The 15682-nt window shown below is 54.4% G+C and overlaps 8 protein-coding genes across 8 annotated transcripts; 4 read left to right on the top strand and 4 right to left on the bottom strand.

Moving 5' to 3' along the window:
* Positions 1 to 27: 27 nt before the first annotated feature.
* BO86DRAFT_312021 (ribosome assembly factor MRT4) lies at positions 28 to 576 on the top strand (the record flags this gene model as incomplete). Its single annotated transcript, XM_025667935.1, has 1 exon — positions 28 to 576. A coding segment is annotated over one exon (549 nt), but the record flags the coding sequence as incomplete, so codon positions are not given.
* A 1112-nt stretch (positions 577 to 1688) lies between these two features.
* BO86DRAFT_399113 (U1 small nuclear ribonucleoprotein 70 kDa) lies at positions 1689 to 3126 on the bottom strand (the record flags this gene model as incomplete). The annotated part of the gene is made up of 4 exons (XM_025673604.1): positions 1689 to 2389; positions 2453 to 2597; positions 2659 to 2786; positions 2865 to 3126. 4 exons carry the CDS (start codon positions 3124 to 3126, stop codon positions 1689 to 1691), a joined length of 1236 nt encoding a protein of 411 aa, XP_025528051.1.
* A 394-nt stretch (positions 3127 to 3520) lies between these two features.
* BO86DRAFT_361330 (mitochondrial 54S ribosomal protein mL43) lies at positions 3521 to 4470 on the top strand. Its single transcript, XM_025669857.1, has 3 exons — positions 3521 to 3626; positions 3694 to 3776; positions 3851 to 4470. Exons 1-3 carry the CDS (start codon positions 3588 to 3590, stop codon positions 4140 to 4142), a joined length of 414 nt encoding a protein of 137 aa, XP_025528052.1. The 5' UTR covers positions 3521 to 3587; the 3' UTR covers positions 4143 to 4470.
* Positions 4351 to 6079, bottom strand: BO86DRAFT_388894 (putative RING finger domain protein). The gene is made up of 3 exons (XM_025671980.1): positions 5718 to 6079; positions 4858 to 5595; positions 4351 to 4800 (listed from the first exon to the last, which is right to left on the bottom strand). The coding sequence occupies exons 1-3, from the start codon at positions 5994 to 5996 to the stop codon at positions 4657 to 4659; spliced, it is 1161 nt and encodes a 386-aa protein (XP_025528053.1). The 5' UTR covers positions 5997 to 6079; the 3' UTR covers positions 4351 to 4656.
* A 214-nt stretch (positions 6080 to 6293) lies between these two features.
* Positions 6294 to 8428, bottom strand: BO86DRAFT_455934 (pre-mRNA-processing factor 19 family protein). The gene is made up of 5 exons (XM_025677141.1): positions 8163 to 8428; positions 8058 to 8102; positions 7564 to 7996; positions 7040 to 7503; positions 6294 to 6975 (listed from the first exon to the last, which is right to left on the bottom strand). The coding sequence occupies exons 1-5, from the start codon at positions 8173 to 8175 to the stop codon at positions 6512 to 6514; spliced, it is 1419 nt and encodes a 472-aa protein (XP_025528054.1). The 5' UTR covers positions 8176 to 8428; the 3' UTR covers positions 6294 to 6511.
* Positions 8339 to 9277, top strand: BO86DRAFT_337918 (DUF4604 domain-containing protein). Its single transcript, XM_025668971.1, has 2 exons — positions 8339 to 8700; positions 8749 to 9277. Exons 1-2 carry the CDS (start codon positions 8670 to 8672, stop codon positions 9222 to 9224), a joined length of 507 nt encoding a protein of 168 aa, XP_025528055.1. The 5' UTR covers positions 8339 to 8669; the 3' UTR covers positions 9225 to 9277.
* Positions 9278 to 9852: 575 nt separating this feature from the next.
* BO86DRAFT_388897 (GTPase RIA1) lies at positions 9853 to 13725 on the top strand. Its single transcript, XM_025671981.1, has 4 exons — positions 9853 to 10872; positions 10926 to 12458; positions 12547 to 12875; positions 12977 to 13725. Exons 1-4 carry the CDS (start codon positions 10100 to 10102, stop codon positions 13354 to 13356), a joined length of 3015 nt encoding a protein of 1004 aa, XP_025528056.1. The 5' UTR covers positions 9853 to 10099; the 3' UTR covers positions 13357 to 13725.
* A 786-nt stretch (positions 13726 to 14511) lies between these two features.
* Positions 14512 to 15489, bottom strand: BO86DRAFT_83576 (exosome non-catalytic core subunit CSL4). The gene has a single exon (XM_025677721.1). It carries the CDS (start codon positions 15335 to 15337, stop codon positions 14570 to 14572), a length of 768 nt encoding a protein of 255 aa, XP_025528057.1. The 5' UTR covers positions 15338 to 15489; the 3' UTR covers positions 14512 to 14569.
* Positions 15490 to 15682: the final 193 nt, after the last annotated feature.

The raw sequence follows: 15682 nt of genomic DNA on the forward strand, positions 1-15682 counted from the left end.
CCCCCCCCCTCAACTAACACCCGTCGGAACAGACTCTTCTTCGGCAAAACCAAAGTCATGGCCGTCGCGCTGGGCCACACGCCCGAGAACGAAGCCGCGGAGAACCTGCACAAGCTGGCGCCGACGCTGACGGGCGCCGTCGGCCTCCTGTTCACCTCGCGCGACCCGGCCTCGGTAACGGACTACTTTGACGGCTTCCGCCCCCTGGACTACGCTCGCGCGGGCACGGTCAGCACGCGCGCCTTCACCATCCCCAACGGGCTGGTGTACTCGCGGGCCGGGGAGATCCCGGCCTCGGAGGACGAGCCTGTCAGCCACACGATCGAGCCCGAGCTCCGCAAGCTGGGCGTGCCCACCCGCCTCGTCAAGGGCAAGGTCATGCTGGAGCTGACCGACGACCAGGAGGGGTACCCCGTGTGCCGGGCCGGCGAGGTGCTGGACTCGCGGCAGACGACGCTGCTCAAGATGTTCGGCGTCGTCTCGTCGGAGTTCCGGGTCGCCTTGAAGGCGCACTGGACCCGGAGTACGAATGAGGTCGAGCTGTTGGAGAAGGATGGGGATGGCATGGAGGAGTAAAGAAACAAGAAATGTTGTGATGACAACACCAGACACAAAAAAAAGCAATGAACAACTCCCAAGATTTATCATGTTTTTTTCTTTTCCAAAGGTCTGCGGGGCGGGTCTCTTTCATATACACCTTTTTTTTTTTTTGTTTCTGTTTTTCTCATCTAGAAAAGTTTCATTCCTTTATTTATGATACTTATTCAATTACCCCTCCCCGCCCGTGTATAGAGACTGAAGAATAGAAATTAAGTGCATCATGGAGTATCGGATTAGAGCGGTCAAGGTTGGTTTGGTGACGGCGCACGAGGAGGACAGACACACTGCGCAGTGCCTTCAATTCCAACGGGCCGAACTTAAGCCAAATGAGGAAGTAAATTATTCTGCCCGCGGCCAGTAGCCAGCCTGATCTTAGGGTCTAGACCTTTCAAATCCTCCCACCATGGCTCCCCGGACCTACACGCAAGAATACTACAATAAACAATTTTGATGGCGAAAACCTATTGCTACTATCCACCATACCCTGACGCAACTAACGAATCATTACCTTAATTTTTACCTCTGTGAGAAGATCCCTGGTATCGGTCATTGCTGATGGAGAACCCTACCTGATCTTCTTACCTGAACGTCCCAAGTCCCGACCCAACCACGATTCCGCCTGAAGAAAATGTTGAATATCTAACGTACATACTTACCCCACAATGAGAGAGCAACGGCCGTAGTAAAGCCCAGGAACAACATAAAGCACAAAGGACATGAATGTTAATGAAGACACGAGAGAGAAAGAGAAGGGAGCTGAGTATGACGAGCATGAATAGGAATTTGCGAAGCGTCTGATGCGGGAGTAGACATCGATCGACTTGATGTGAATGAGACGTCTGCTGGCGCTGCTGGGAATACCTCCTGACAGATGTTATGGGAAGATGTTGTGACGTTCGACACTCGTAGGGAACTGCCTAGTAGGTTGTCTGACTGGCTCATGGACGCCCAAGCTCTCATGATCTGAGACGGTATCGGCTGGCCTTACCCTTGTCGACGCGGGAGGACGAGAAAGGAGAGCAATCAGAAATACCCACCACCAAACGGTCATTGGATACTAAAATGAAGAAGCCCGCCGCCAAAGCATTTCAGTACCTTCTCTTGGCGCGGGGGTCGTCGTACGAGTCGTCCTCGTGGTATCTCTTGCGCCCGTAGTCATCGCCACGGCTTCCATATCTATCGCGCTCGCGCTCGCGGTCACGGTCACGGTCGCGGTAGCTACCACGATGACTGTCCCGATCACGGTCTCTGTAGCGGTCACCACCCTCACGGTCACGATCCCGGTCTCGGCGGTCGCGATCACCGAAACTGTCCCGGGGTCTGATGGGTTCACGGTTGCTACCAGTGCCTCCCCGGTCTTCACGACCACCAAACCTGCCACCTCCACCGGGGCCACCGGGGCCACCGGGGCCACCAAAGCCACCACTGCGTCCACCTCCGGGACCCGAGGGAGCATTGGGGGGAGCTTGTCCGCCGAAGCCATTACGGCCTCCTTGGTATCCGACACCACCGCGAGGACCGAAGCCACGATCGTTACGGAAGCCTCCCCGGCCGCCTCTGCCACCGCCAAACCCACCTCGGAAACCACCTCCAAAGCCACCGGGGCCTGAAGGGGCGTTGAAAGATCCAGGTCCAATGGGCCGAGAAGGCAGAGCTTTGGTGTAACCTCGTCCTCCAAGACCACCGCCAAAGCGACGGGGTTTCCAGCCCTTGACAGTCCGACCACGCTCAACATCTACCAGAACCCGGCGATCCTTGATGCGAATACCATCTGTCTCTTTGTAGGCCGCTGAAAATTCGTCAAGAAAAAAACACTAGGTTAGCAATCAAGTAGCACGGGAGATCATTACACCGGGAGTAGTCATCCGGGGGTAATCGGCGACTAGATCTGTAGCAATACCTTTCATGTCCTTTTCGCGCTCATACACGATGAAAGCATATCCTCTATGCGCTTTCTTCGAACCCTTTGGTGTTACAGTGTCCTTGACGATGCGAATCTACTGATGGTCAGTTTGGCTAATCCTATAAACCGCGACCGGGAGTCTCTGGTGACCATACTCTCTCAATCGGGCCAAAGCGGCCGAACTCCCGCTCCAAGTCCGACTCCTTGACATCGTAGCTCAGTCTGGCAACGAAAAGGGTCCTGAACGGGTCTCCACGAGCTTGTTGGTCATTCGACGGATCATCTGTGGCGCGCAAAAGGATATCAGCAAAACTGGCGGTTCACAAAACATCGAGAGGTAAATAAGGAGAAAGATGCATACATTCTTCGAGCCCTTCTGTGACTTGCTTCTCCATGTTTTCCTTCTTCTCCACCTTCTGTCGCAACTTGCGCTGAATCCAGCTCTCTGTGGCATTGTAGGGGACCTCCTCTTCATACTGCTTCAGATCAGGCAGGAATTGCGCAATCCCGCCGATAGAACTCTTCTTGCAGTCTTCGGGGGCCCGGTTGATAGGCGTGACATAGCGGAGGGGCGGGCGAGGCTGGAACAGCGCCAGAAGCGGAGGGGGGAGCTTGTCCGTCATGTTGCGCCCTTGTCAGGTCACAAGAGGTTTCGGATGCGGGAGAATTCTCTAGTCTATTATTGCCTGGCGAAAAGCATCCAAATGGCTGGGATTATGTCAGGTGTGGTTGAAGGATTTGAAATTCCCTCTTCTTTGAATCTCGACCTTCTGTGGGTGAGGTGAGATGAGATGAGATAAGTGTTGAAGCTCGCCGGGGAAGTAGTGTTGGAAGCGAGTTTCGCGTCGTCGTCGTTGTCGTCCCGTCTTTCCACGGGCTCCCGCTAGTACCAGGTTGAGTGGTCTTGGCACCGGTCGAGAACCGCCTAGTCGCGGTAGCCGAGTTTACCGCCCTGGCCAATGATGGGCGGAGATTCTCGGGTGCGCCGCGCCGCTGAAAAGTCCCCGACCAGAGTGTCTGGAGATAGAAGTGTGGGAAGTCGTTTCGACCAGCAAACTAAGACAACAGAGACATATACAGCACCATGCCTGTCCAAGGGATTCGGACGGTGACGACCGCCAGAGTATGCTCTATTTCTTGCTTTGGGTCCCTGATGTATCCTCAAGAATTGGACTAACGCGCTTGTTCAGAACGGTGTCGGAGCCTTTATCCTACAATGCAAGCAGCTGGACTTCCACTACTGCGACTGGGCTGGTAGCTCTCGCGGCATGGTGTATGTCTCTTCCCAAGTACCCAGTCTCGGGTGACTTGAGCGGTATAGACTGACGGTTTCCAACCCCTACACAGTTCCTTCCTCAAGCACCACCTCCCCTCTTTCGCCAAAGCCAACCCCCAGATCGAGATCCGAGTATCGCCCCGGCCACACAAGCACCCCGTCATCAAGGGACACTACATCAACGGCCGCGAGAAGGCGATCTGTGTCCGCAACCTCGAGCCCGAGCAGATCTTCAACAAGGCGAATCTGCTGAAGGCGGCCAGCGGCGAGAAGACGAAGCGCACCAAGAAGCCTATTACGAGTCTTAACGAGAGTGTTAGAGGTATCTGGGACCCTTTCCACGGCGGCTTCAAGTCGGTGTAAGTGGAAAGTGGGGTATATGGTTACTGCAGTGGTGTTACAATTTGGAAACTCTTTTCTTTGGTTTATTCATTATGGGCTAGCTCTTTTCATGCGTCTGCATTCCCTCTCCCGCGGGGGGATCCCCCAACGTGGTTCTGTCTTGGAATCGGATATGTATCATATGTACAAATTGCTTTATGAATTGTTCTACGGGTATGTGCTATGTTGGAGAAGCGTCATCAAAGTATGTTGGAACAATATTATTATCCACATGTATATGCAAGGCCAATGCATATCGTACCCGGACCAGAATGCCTAAGATCGATATCGACAAGAAACATGGTGTATCCCTTCGACCAAACCGGAAGGGGGGAATGAGCATTAAAAATGAAAAGAAAATGGGGTATCCTGATGCAACGTAGTCATATGAGAATGTGAAAGAAGCCTCGCAGTTTAACGCCAGCAACATGCAACCAATTTCAAACCTGTTCCCATGACTCCCAAATCCTGTAAATGCAGAAAGATGGACAATGGGCTAGAGGTAGATTTGAAGCATGGCTTTGTGTGAGCTAACCGGCTTGCCACACTCCGGCACCTGACAGACAGAAAATGGCTTCGTGGCGGACGACTTTTTTGATTTGGCCTTGGAGCGGTGATGGGCACAACGGCCACAATATACCTGTGCACGTTAGCAGTGGCCTTGCAATGGTCTAAGTGAAAGACGAAGGTTGCGTACATGTCCACATTGCTTTGCTACCCATATTTGCTGCCTAATCTCGTCGCCAACGCCCAGCTCCCCGTCGCAGTTGGGGCATACCACAACATCATCCTCTTCGAGCGTCCTTGTGAATCCATCCGGTGGCGGGCTCGGCGGCTTGTAAGCGTTCGCTGGGGGTCTTTCAGGTCTTCTCATGTCAGGTCTTCTCATGTCGAAATTGAACGTCAGATCAATAGCGCCCGCTGGATGCTCTCCGATATATGAAACGTCTACATCTTGCGGCCGCAAGACTCGATGTCGTGCGGGAAACCTGCTCTGTGACATGTTGAAAATTCTAAATAACTGCGGTGCCCATTCTGGAATCGTCGAGGGTGGAGGAGGTCGTGACGGCCGAGCGGTAGCAGCAATAAACTGTACCTCCGGGCTGCTGGGAGGTTCATCTTGAGTTAAGTCTTCATAGTCTTCTTCCAGATCCACCACTTCCGGGACCCTCGATTGTGAGGTTTGTGTAGAGTGATCTTGGTGGGTATTCCGAACATCTTGAGTTGCGTTGGGCTCGGGAGGATCTGAGTCCAAGGTCAAGTCGATGACATCTTCTGCGTTGGGGGTCGCCGATGAAATGGGCCGACGGAAGTCAAAGCCATCTCCGGGATACCGCCGTCGTGGTGGCGAGGGCGGAGGAAGCGTTCTGGATGATGAAGATTCGCCGCCGGGAAATTGTGGAGGTGTAGCTCTTGCTATTTCATGATGCGGTCGCTGCATAGAAGGTCAGTTCAAGTCATCGACGATTAGACGATGGGTGTACCCCGCCTGAGGGGAAGGATTGAGGGCATGCGGCAAAATGAGCGGACTAGCGGGGAGAGAAGGAAACTACCAACCTTCCTTGGCCGAGAAGTCACAAATTGAACACCTGAATCGTCACTCATGCTGGGCATCCGATTAAAAAGTAAACGGCAGATGTAGCCCCAAGTGAGGGGAACGGGAGAAAGGAAGAGAGGGGAGAGGGGAGAGAAATGTTGAGAGAAGAGAGGGAGGTTGTTTATCAAAGAAAGGCCGAGGCGGAGTTTAGGCCTCATTGCCGGCGGTAGACGGTGGAGGCCATAATGTTGCTTAGTAGGCAGTGGAGGTGAAGGACGGAGAGAGGTTAAGAGGTTCATTTCAATGGTAGTAATCCTAATTTTGGCTGGGTCCCGGCATACCGGCTCCCTTGGGTTTCTTTCCCTCCGTGCAGCCAACAAGTGGTTGAACCGTGGTGGTGATTAATCAGATTAATCAAGGGTTGGATAGTTAAGTTGAGTTCTGTACAGTAACTTACATTTACTTACTGTATGTAACCGGTGACGCTGCCGATGACCTCTTTCAGCCGGGAGTTTGCCCGCTCCACCAACAACTGGCCAAATATAGGTGACAACTCGGTTTTGTTTCTACACGTAATCAGGCACCATCAACACCATCAACACTTCTTTCTTTCTGTTTATCCTGTTTCGTTGAAATCTAATGATCCGGTTCATGGTCTGGCTCAGTGGGATGGGGAAAAAAACAAAACATGAAAGAAAAAGAGAATCCAAGCAGAGACGCCATTCACGAATAATCAAATGAAACCACAGCCAGCTAGAATTACAGGATAATCATTGTTGATTTTCGATCCAATTTCACCAGGTATCAAACAGAATTACTGTGCGGTAAGCTCCGTCACACCTCCCTCGGTATTCAGCGCCACAATGCTCTGAGCAGCAGAGCCCCAGACCGCTGCCACCGCGGGTACGGCGCTCCGCAGGGACTCCGACCACGATTTGGCCGCCTTGGAGTACTGGTTCACCGTCAACCCGCTGGGTCCGGCCGTGAGCAGGAATTGTCCGGTGTAGTCCCAGTTGATGGAATCAACCTGGCTGCCTGTCTCGATCACCTTGACCTCTTGACCGTTGCGAAGATCCCAGATAGACACAGTGGTGGAGCTCTCAGCCACGGCAGCCAAGAAAGTACCATTCTCGGAGAAGAAGAGACCCTTGACAGGGGCGGACATGGCAAAGCTCGCGGCGGCAGCACCGGTCTTGACATCGAAAATCTTGATTTGGCCATCCTGACCACCAGCAGCAAGGAGGTGGCCATCAGGGTGAAAGTGAATGGAAAGGAGGGCTAGATCAAGCATCGAGCGTTAGTCGGATTCCGCACAGTAAGGGATTTCCAAAGGGCTGCTTACAAGCATCGCTAAAGATCTGGGTGATGACGGAGTTCGTCGTCAAGTCATACAGCACGTAGCTCTTGTCGGCACCAACAGAAGCGACGATGTCGCCAGTGGCATGTACAGCCACAGCCGTTGCGGCTCCAGCGTGAGAGTTGAAGTTCGCGATCTCGGCTCCATTCTCGAAAACTTTGACAGAGCCCGTAGACGAAGCAATGATAGCCTTCTCACCAGCCCACGCAGCACTAGTAATGGGTCCACTCGCTGGCAAGGCTTGAACAACCTGTTTCTGAGACACGGAGTACACACTGGCGGTACCGTCTGCGCCGCCGACGATAGCCAACTCTCCGGACGAGTTGACAGACAACGTCTTTGCGCCGGGCTGGAGAGTCTCGGAGGTTTGGGTAGGCTTGAAGGCGGAGATCGCTTCACTCGTAGCCCAGCCCTCGGGGATGGGACGCTTGCGACGGGTCTTGGAGAGCCTGTTTGCAAGCGAGTCAGCAGCGGGCTCCTGCCAGTTGGTCATGGCACGGAAGACTTACGCAGCCTGTGTACTTTCCACGCGAGCGAGGACTGTTTCGGGCAGACCGGTCGAATCCACCTGCATAGCCTCGCCAGCGCCCTTGGCACTGACAGTAACCTTAGATAGTGCATCGCGGGCTTCGTCCCTTTCTTTCGTCAACCGAGCAATCACCCGAACGGCGGCATCGTGCTGGTAGAGCGCCGCGCTCAATTCCTGCCGGGTCTGTGCCAGAGTTTGTCGTAGCGTGTAGGTCTCAAGAGCCAGGGCATCCCACTCCTCCTGGAAGACGCTGAGCAATGAGGGGATCGAGGTGAGGGTGGGAGGTCTAGGCCGGACAACGCGCTGGGACTTGACTTCGATGAGTTCGTCTGCGGCAAGCTCCTCCCCATTGACGGGATCCTTGCCGTTCTCGGCAATGTACGCCTCGATGAGTCGCTTCTCGAAGACACTGCCTGCTGAGACGTCAGATACGAGTAGGTCGCATTGATGCGCACGCGAGAGGTTGCAACGTACCGCTCTTGGGCGAGACGACGGGCACTTGTGGTGCCTCTCCTGAGACTATTGGCAGTTTTTCGTTAGCACCAAAGCTACACAGACGCGTAAGATCCAGAGACTTACTTGCGCACAGCATGTTTGTGTGAATGTGATGGTTGATGGGGAGGTTGTTGGTTGAAGGTGCAGCTTGCGGGCTCCTTTGGACTTTTCGACCTCGCCCGATCTGGATTAGCCGCACCGCAAGCCTGATCGCTGACGATTGCTTGGCGGTTAGTTACCACTCAAGCTCCTTCCTTTCGACGGTTGGACCTTCAACCTGAACAAACAAAGTATTGCCTTCTGGCTACCTTGGCTCTCTATCACAATTCTTGCCAAAGAAAGAGAAAGTACACAGCATTGAAGTCGAATTTTACGAGAAGAGGGAGTGATAGTGTGACATTCTACGTCACAGCAGTGGACGCGACACTAGGACTTAAAGAGGTTCCCCACACCTTTGCTGTGAAGCGCTATTGCGGCCGCGTCCTGAACTGCTACGATAACAGTTCCAAATCTTATATCTGTACCTGTGGATAGACTCACTACACTCACTCGTGCATAGCTAACAGACTATATTTCTGACTGGTCCCAATTATGTCCTTCAAGTCAAAAGACCTCGCCTACGGTACGTTCGACCCCAGGAGCATCCAGGACTCAAAGTAACATGTCGCAGAGGCCAAGGAGCCGGCTTTCCTACAGAGACTTAGGAATCAATACGGGGACAATTCGGGTCGCCTTGAGAGACCCGTTGCCCGGCCACGGAAGCCGCGCGAGGAACACGACGACGATGGGCCTACCTACGTGGACGAAGAGAGCAACGACATCATCTCCAAAGAGGAATATGAAGCTCTTGTACGAGGGGACAAACCCGCTAAGGCTGATGATCAAACCGACAAGGACCTTAAGGACGAGAACAAGTCCGCAGGCCAGCCCGGGGAGGGTAGTAAATCAGACACTGGGGCGGAGACATCGTCCTCCAAGCAGAACATCGCCGAGATTGGTGGGCCACGAAAAAGGAAACAAGCCAAGGTCATCGGCGAAGACGCCCCAGCCGCAGAGAGCGAAGACACCAAGAAGAAAGACTCGTCGGGCGTGCGAAAGGCGAAACAGAAGAAGAAGATCAAGCTTTCGTTTGACAATGAGTCATAATGATAAATTTTGACTCGTGAACATAGCCCAATCCATGATACCCTAGATCTCAGACTAAATGCTCTATTATGCTGCATGAAGAGAAACCGTCATAGCCACACCTTGGTGGTATAGTTGACAAGTGCAGTGGCGGGCCCGTAGTTGTAGAGTACTTACTGCCAACCCCGAAGCAATTAATAATCAGGAAGTGCGTGGAATCCAACAACATCCTATTTATCCTTCTATTAAAAAATCCCAAGCGCAATCTTATCGATCAGTTTGTTCTAATCTATTTGACTCCAGTTTGCGGGGTGGAAAAGAGAGTCAGGAATCTGACGCAGGACCAAAAATCCCGAGATAATTTTTCCCCCTAGGATTCCGCAGCGAACGGCGGAACCAAAAAACCAACCCAGCCGTTCGTTCATTCAATCGAACCTCACTCTTGAAAACCGTGGGAGCTGTGTGACAGCACCAATCCGTCTTCAAGATGCCTGTTGTCAATGTGGATGACCTCGTTCGTCTCCAACGGAAGCCCAATGATATCCGGAATGTACGTTCAATCTCAGTTTACCCCTCCATCATCCCACCTCGCATGACATGACGTCGGACTTCCTTGCGCGCTCATGTTTCTTTGTCACAACACAGCCAGAACAACGCTAACATTCACATTCAGATCTGCATTCTCGCCCACGTTGTATGTAGCAACCTTAAAAAGAAAAATCTGATCCTGTGGCCGCAAGGGACCTCGAGACTTACACGTTGATATCGTCCAGGATCATGGTAAAACATCCTTGACGGATAGTCTGATTGCCACCAATGGTATCATCTCTCCCAAGTTGGCGGGCAAGATCCGCTACCTGGACTCTCGTCCAGATGAGCAGCTCCGGGGTATCACCATGGAGTCGTCGGCCATCTCTCTGTTCTTCTCCATGATGCGCCGTCCCGCGCTCGACGCCGCCCCCGAGCCCAAGGAGTATCTGATCAACCTGATCGATTCTCCGGGACACATTGACTTCAGCAGCGAAGTGTCGACTGCCTCGCGCCTGTGCGACGGCGCCGTCGTTCTGGTCGATGCCGTCGAAGGCGTCTGCAGTCAGACGGTCACCGTGCTGCGTCAAGCCTGGGTGGAGCAGCTGAAGCCTATTCTGGTGATCAACAAGATTGACCGACTGGTGACGGAGTTGAAGATGAGCCCGGGCGAAGCCTACTTGCACATGAGCAAGCTGCTGGAGCAGGTCAATGCGGTTATCGGAAGTTTCTACCAGGGTGAGCGCATGGAAGAAGACCTGCAGTGGCGGGAACGCATGGAAGAGCGCCTCAACAAGAAGCAAGATCACGACGATGAGCAAACGGCTGAGTATGAGGAGAAGGACGACGAGGATCTTTACTTTGCGCCAGAGAAGAACAACGTCATCTTCTGCAGTGCAGTCGATGGCTGGGCCTTCACAGTTCGACAGTTTGCTGTGATCTACGAGAAGAAGCTCGGCATCAAGCGTGAGATTCTAGAGAAGGTCCTCTGGGGAGACTATTATCTGGACCCCAAGACCAAGCGAGTCCTTGGGCAGAAGCATCTGAAGGGCCGCGCTCTCAAGCCGATGTTCGTGCAACTTGTGCTGGACAGTATCTGGGCAGCATACGAAGCGACGACTGGCGGAGGTTCAGGGCGGGGGTAAGAGATGTAACCCGCACATGGCCCATCGTTCGTTTACTGACCGTCAACAGCGACCCGGCCTTGTTGGAGAAGATCACCAAGTCTCTGAACATCAACATCCCCCCTTACATCCTACGCTCCCGCGACCCTAAGAATATCATGACCACCTTGTTCTCGATGTGGCTGCCTCTTTCGACCGCTGTCCTAGTCTCTGTCATTGAATACCTTCCCAGTCCGCCCGCGGCTCAAGCAACCCGTCTACCGGCCTTGATTGCAGACTCCCCGGGAGCAGACTTTATCGACCAGAAGGTGAAGGATGCAATGATCAGCTTCAAGACGGAGCCGAACGAGCCAGTTGTGGCCTACGTTAGTAAGATGGTCGCCATCCCGGAGAGTGAGCTCTCATCGAGCAAGAAGCGCTCTGGTACCACCATGTCCGCGGATGAAGCGCGGGAGATTGCCCGCAAGAAGAGAGAGGAGATTGCCAAAATGCAGGCGGAAGCTGGCGGTCAGCAGCAAGACGATTTCTCTCGCGTGACGTCGGCCCTCGAGCGAACCTATCTTGACGATGCGCCAGCTGAGCCCGAGGAGAAAGAGGACCCCGAGCATTTGATCGGATTCGCACGTCTCTACTCGGGTACGCTCTCCGTGGGAGACTCCGTGTATGTGATCGCTCCCAAATTCAACCCGGAGAACCCGCATGCCAGCCCCGAGCCCCAGAAAGTTACAGTCACCGATCTGTATCTGCTGATGGGCCGGAGTCTGGAGCCCCTCCAGTCCGTGCCTGCGGGTGTTGTCTTCGGTATAGGGGGTCTTGCTGGCCACGTTCTGAAGACGGGAACGCTCTGCTCGCAACTCGAGGGCAGCATCAACCTGGCGGGTGTTTCGTTGAACACTCCTCCAATCGTCCGCGTTGCCCTGGAGCCTGTGAACCCGGCCGACTTGAGCAAGATGGTCACCGGCCTGCGACTCCTCGAGCAAAGTGACCCTTGCGCGCAATACGAGGTCCTCGATAGCGGTGAGCATGTGATTCTGACGGCTGGTGAACTGCACTTAGAGCGTTGCTTGAAGGATCTGCGCGAGCGTTTCGCCAAGTGTGACATTCAAACCGGTCAGACCATCGTGCCCTACCGCGAGACGATCATCAGCGCCCCGGAGATGGCCGCACCCAAGAACCCCGAGCTCGGCCGCGGTGGCATCCTGGCCGTGTCGCCCTCGAAGCAACTGACCATGCGACTGCGTGTGGTGCCCCTGCCTTCGGCTGTGACGGAGTTCTTTTCCAAGCACGTGGGGACCATCAAGCGACTGCAAACCCAGAAACGAACCGCTGCGGAGAACAACTCCGGCGGCAGCGACGCCGAAGGTGCAGCGGAGAGCACCCAGCCCGTGGAAACCAGCGAAGCCACCACCGAGGAAGCCCGCGAGGCGACTCTACTGTCGCTGCAGGAATTCCGCGCCGAGCTCAACAAGATCTTCGACGAAGAGGTCAAGGAGGACAAAGAGCTGTGGAAGAACGTGGTCGACCGGATCACAGCCTTTGGGCCCCGACGAGTCGGCCCTAACATCCTGGTAGATGCTACAACCGTGAACACCTGCGAGAAATTGTAAGTCCAGCAGCCAGCAGCACGCTATTCTCACACCCACCAACTCTGACCCTTGTAATTAATTCACTTGACTAACATTCAAGAAAAGCCTCCTCGACGACCCCAAACAACAACCCACCGTCAACGCAGACACCACCAACAGCCGCGACGCTCTGATCGTCCGCGACTTCAACGACAAGATCGCGTACGCCTTCCAGCTCGCGACCGGCCAAGGACCGCTCTGCCAGGAGCCCATGCAAGGCGTCGCCGTCTTCCTGGAAGAACTCTCCGCAAACTCCACCAACGGCGAAGACCTGGACCTCGGCCGGCTGACGGGTGAAGCCATCCGCCTCGTCCGCGAGAGTATCTCCCAGGGCTTCCTGGACTGGAGTCCGCGCATCATGCTTGCAATGTACAGTTGTGAGATCCAAGCGTCGAGTACGTTATCCGCCCCCTCTCCCTTTCTAAACCCTACCTAAACCCCCTCCCCCACCAAAAAAAAACCCCCCCTCAACCACAAAACTAATCCCCCCGGATAGCCGAAGTCCTCGGCCGCGTCTACGGCGTCATCACCCGCCGACGGGGCCGCATCCTCTCCGAGACGATGAAGGAGGGGACGCCGTTCTTCACGATCCTGGCCCTGCTGCCCGTGGCCGAGTCCTTCGGGTTCGCGGACGAGATCCGCAAGCGCACGTCGGGCGCCGCCCAGCCGCAGCTGATCTTCGCCGGGTACGAGGCCCTCGACGAGGACCCCTTCTGGGTGCCCGCCACCGAGGAGGAGCTCGAGGACCTGGGCGAGCTGGCCGACCGCGAGAACGTCGCCAAGCGGTACATGGACGCCGTGCGCCGGCGGAAGGGCTTGGTCGTGCAGGGCCGCAAGCTGATCGATGCCGAGAAGCAGAAGACTTTGAAGAAGTAGGAGTTTTCTTTGTGCCTGTGTGTGTGTGTGTGTGTGGATGTAGAAAGTCTTTCTGTAGAAATGAGAGTTTCGGTGATGGTTTGGTGCCTGATTTTCTTGGGGGGGTTGGGATTTTTAGTAGACTAAGGTTATGAATGATTAGTATGTAGCATTATTATGCTGGGTTGGTACGAACTTGGTGTGTGTGGATTTCTTGGGTTCTAGTGTGACTGGTGGCCAAGGGGGCTCAGGATATAGTAACTAGGTAGTGGGAGATTGCTACCCTGGCAAGTCTTATATGCTGGTGATATGTGCTTATCAACAAGCGCATTGGTCTCTGGAGTTCAAGTGGCAGGCGATGTTGTTTAACTTGGTAGTCCAAAGAAGCAGAATTGTATACTGAAACCATGATCAACTTGAGCGTGAATCCGCAAGCATTAGAATATTGAATTGATGATCTACAAGTAGTATTCATATTCCGCGAACAGGAAGAGTGGCTAATACATAGATTGATTCAGGTATACTCTATTCTAGACTCAATCCTAATGCAAGAATCCTCGGATCCACCATGTGTTGACATTCCCTGAGGGGAGTCGCTTGGTGCAAGGTGCACTGCCCTATGTACAGTCGTGTGGCTTCTTGCCCATCCTGGCCGCCGCTCGAGAGTGTCAGTATCAACATCCGAAGTCCCTTAGACATCAGTCGCAACGGTACCGATGTCGTGTAACAAGCTTGAGACGGCGCAAACCGCAGCACGTTCTGCAAGTCCGGACCGGACACGGAGTCCGCATGCCAGCAGGAATAAGGTGGTTCTGTCTGAAACTAGAAGCTCCCTTCTCAAAAAAAGTTTCCTATCCAAGTCATACAACCAGCCCCAAGCCAGGCTCACGCGAAACAAAAGGGATTCCACCGTTCCAGGCATTCCATCTCCAGCTAAGACCAGCCCACCGCTGTACTGCAGGCGGTAGCCGAAACCTCGGGAGGGGTTGGGTTGGCTTCAGGCGAAATCATTCATGGGTCCAATCCTGGGGCAAGACAAGACAAGCGGAAATGCGGACAGAGAGAAGGGCTTGCTTCAACCGGAAAGCTCAGGACTCAGCCAAGCAGAGCGTCCCCTAGCCACCTGTGCGTCACAAATCCCAGCCCAACCATCCGCCCATCCACCCATCAGATTCATCATTATCATAATCATCATCATCATCATCAGATTGCGCAAAGGGTTCACGCAAGAGCCTCAAAACGGCCGCGCGACCTTCCTCAGCTCCGCCACGCCCGTGACAGGATCCCGCATCTCCTTCCAACTGACAGGGAACATCATATTGCCCGCCTCGCTGCGCGCCATCACCACGCCGAGGTCGTTGCGCGCCGTCGTCAGGTAATAGAAGCTCTGGTCGCCCAAAGAGATCACGGTGCCGCGCACGATGTCCCCCACGCGGAACATCTCGTCCATGACCACGCGGTCCTTCTCGACGGCCCGGACGTCCTCCTTGCGAATCAGCGCCTGGAACCGGAGCTCGTCCGAGTTGCTGTGGTTCTCCGGGTTGGCGGCGGAGGAGAGGATCGCTTCGATGTTGTCGTTGTCCGACGCACCGCCGGTGGGGGCCGTCGTCGTGGTCGGCGGCGGGCCCGCCTTGTTGCTGGCTGACTCGTCGAGCACGACGAGGATGGAGACTGTGGCCTGTCGCTTCTGCACGCGCGTCACGCGGGCGAGCACAATCGAGTCAACGGCCGGGAGAGTGTTGTACCGGAGTTTGGAGGGGCCGGGAGCGGTGGACTTCGGTGCGGACTGAGGCGCAGCAGGAGCAGCTGTGCGGAGGGGGCTGCGAGAGACGCTCAGAGTGGACTTGGCGGTTTTAGAGCTCGCGGGGTTTACGAGAACGGGTCCGGCGATGGAGGCGTAGATGTTCGCATTTTGCACATGAGTGCCGGGTCCTGCGGCGTAAGAGCTCACAGGGGCCAGACGCTGGCCTGGAATGGCCAAAGTTGGTAGTGTGCTCGCCATTCCGATCGAGAGGCAACTGATGCAGCTGATGCAGCTGGAGAATGAATGGTATCGTAAGAAGGTGAGGCTGTCAGTTGTTCGGCAGGTGTGGAATGATGAACAGCCGCAGAGCTTGACTTCTTTTTTCAGTTTGGCGGAGCTCCGGACGGGACGGGAGAAACTCTTTCCCCGTTCAGCGTTGGATGGACATACGGAACAAACACAGAAAGATGCGAGTGTTCGCGCACATGACATCATCGCTTCAATATCTCTAATGATAAATGATGGAAGAAAAAAAAAAGCAAAAAAGCAAATCAGCTATAGATAAATGATAGGCTCGAGATGTGCTCTTAGGTACATAGTAAA

This window comes from Aspergillus japonicus (genome assembly GCF_003184785.1).
Source record: "Aspergillus japonicus CBS 114.51 unplaced genomic scaffold BO86scaffold_21, whole genome shotgun sequence".
NCBI lineage: Eukaryota > Fungi > Ascomycota > Eurotiomycetes > Eurotiales > Aspergillaceae > Aspergillus > Aspergillus japonicus.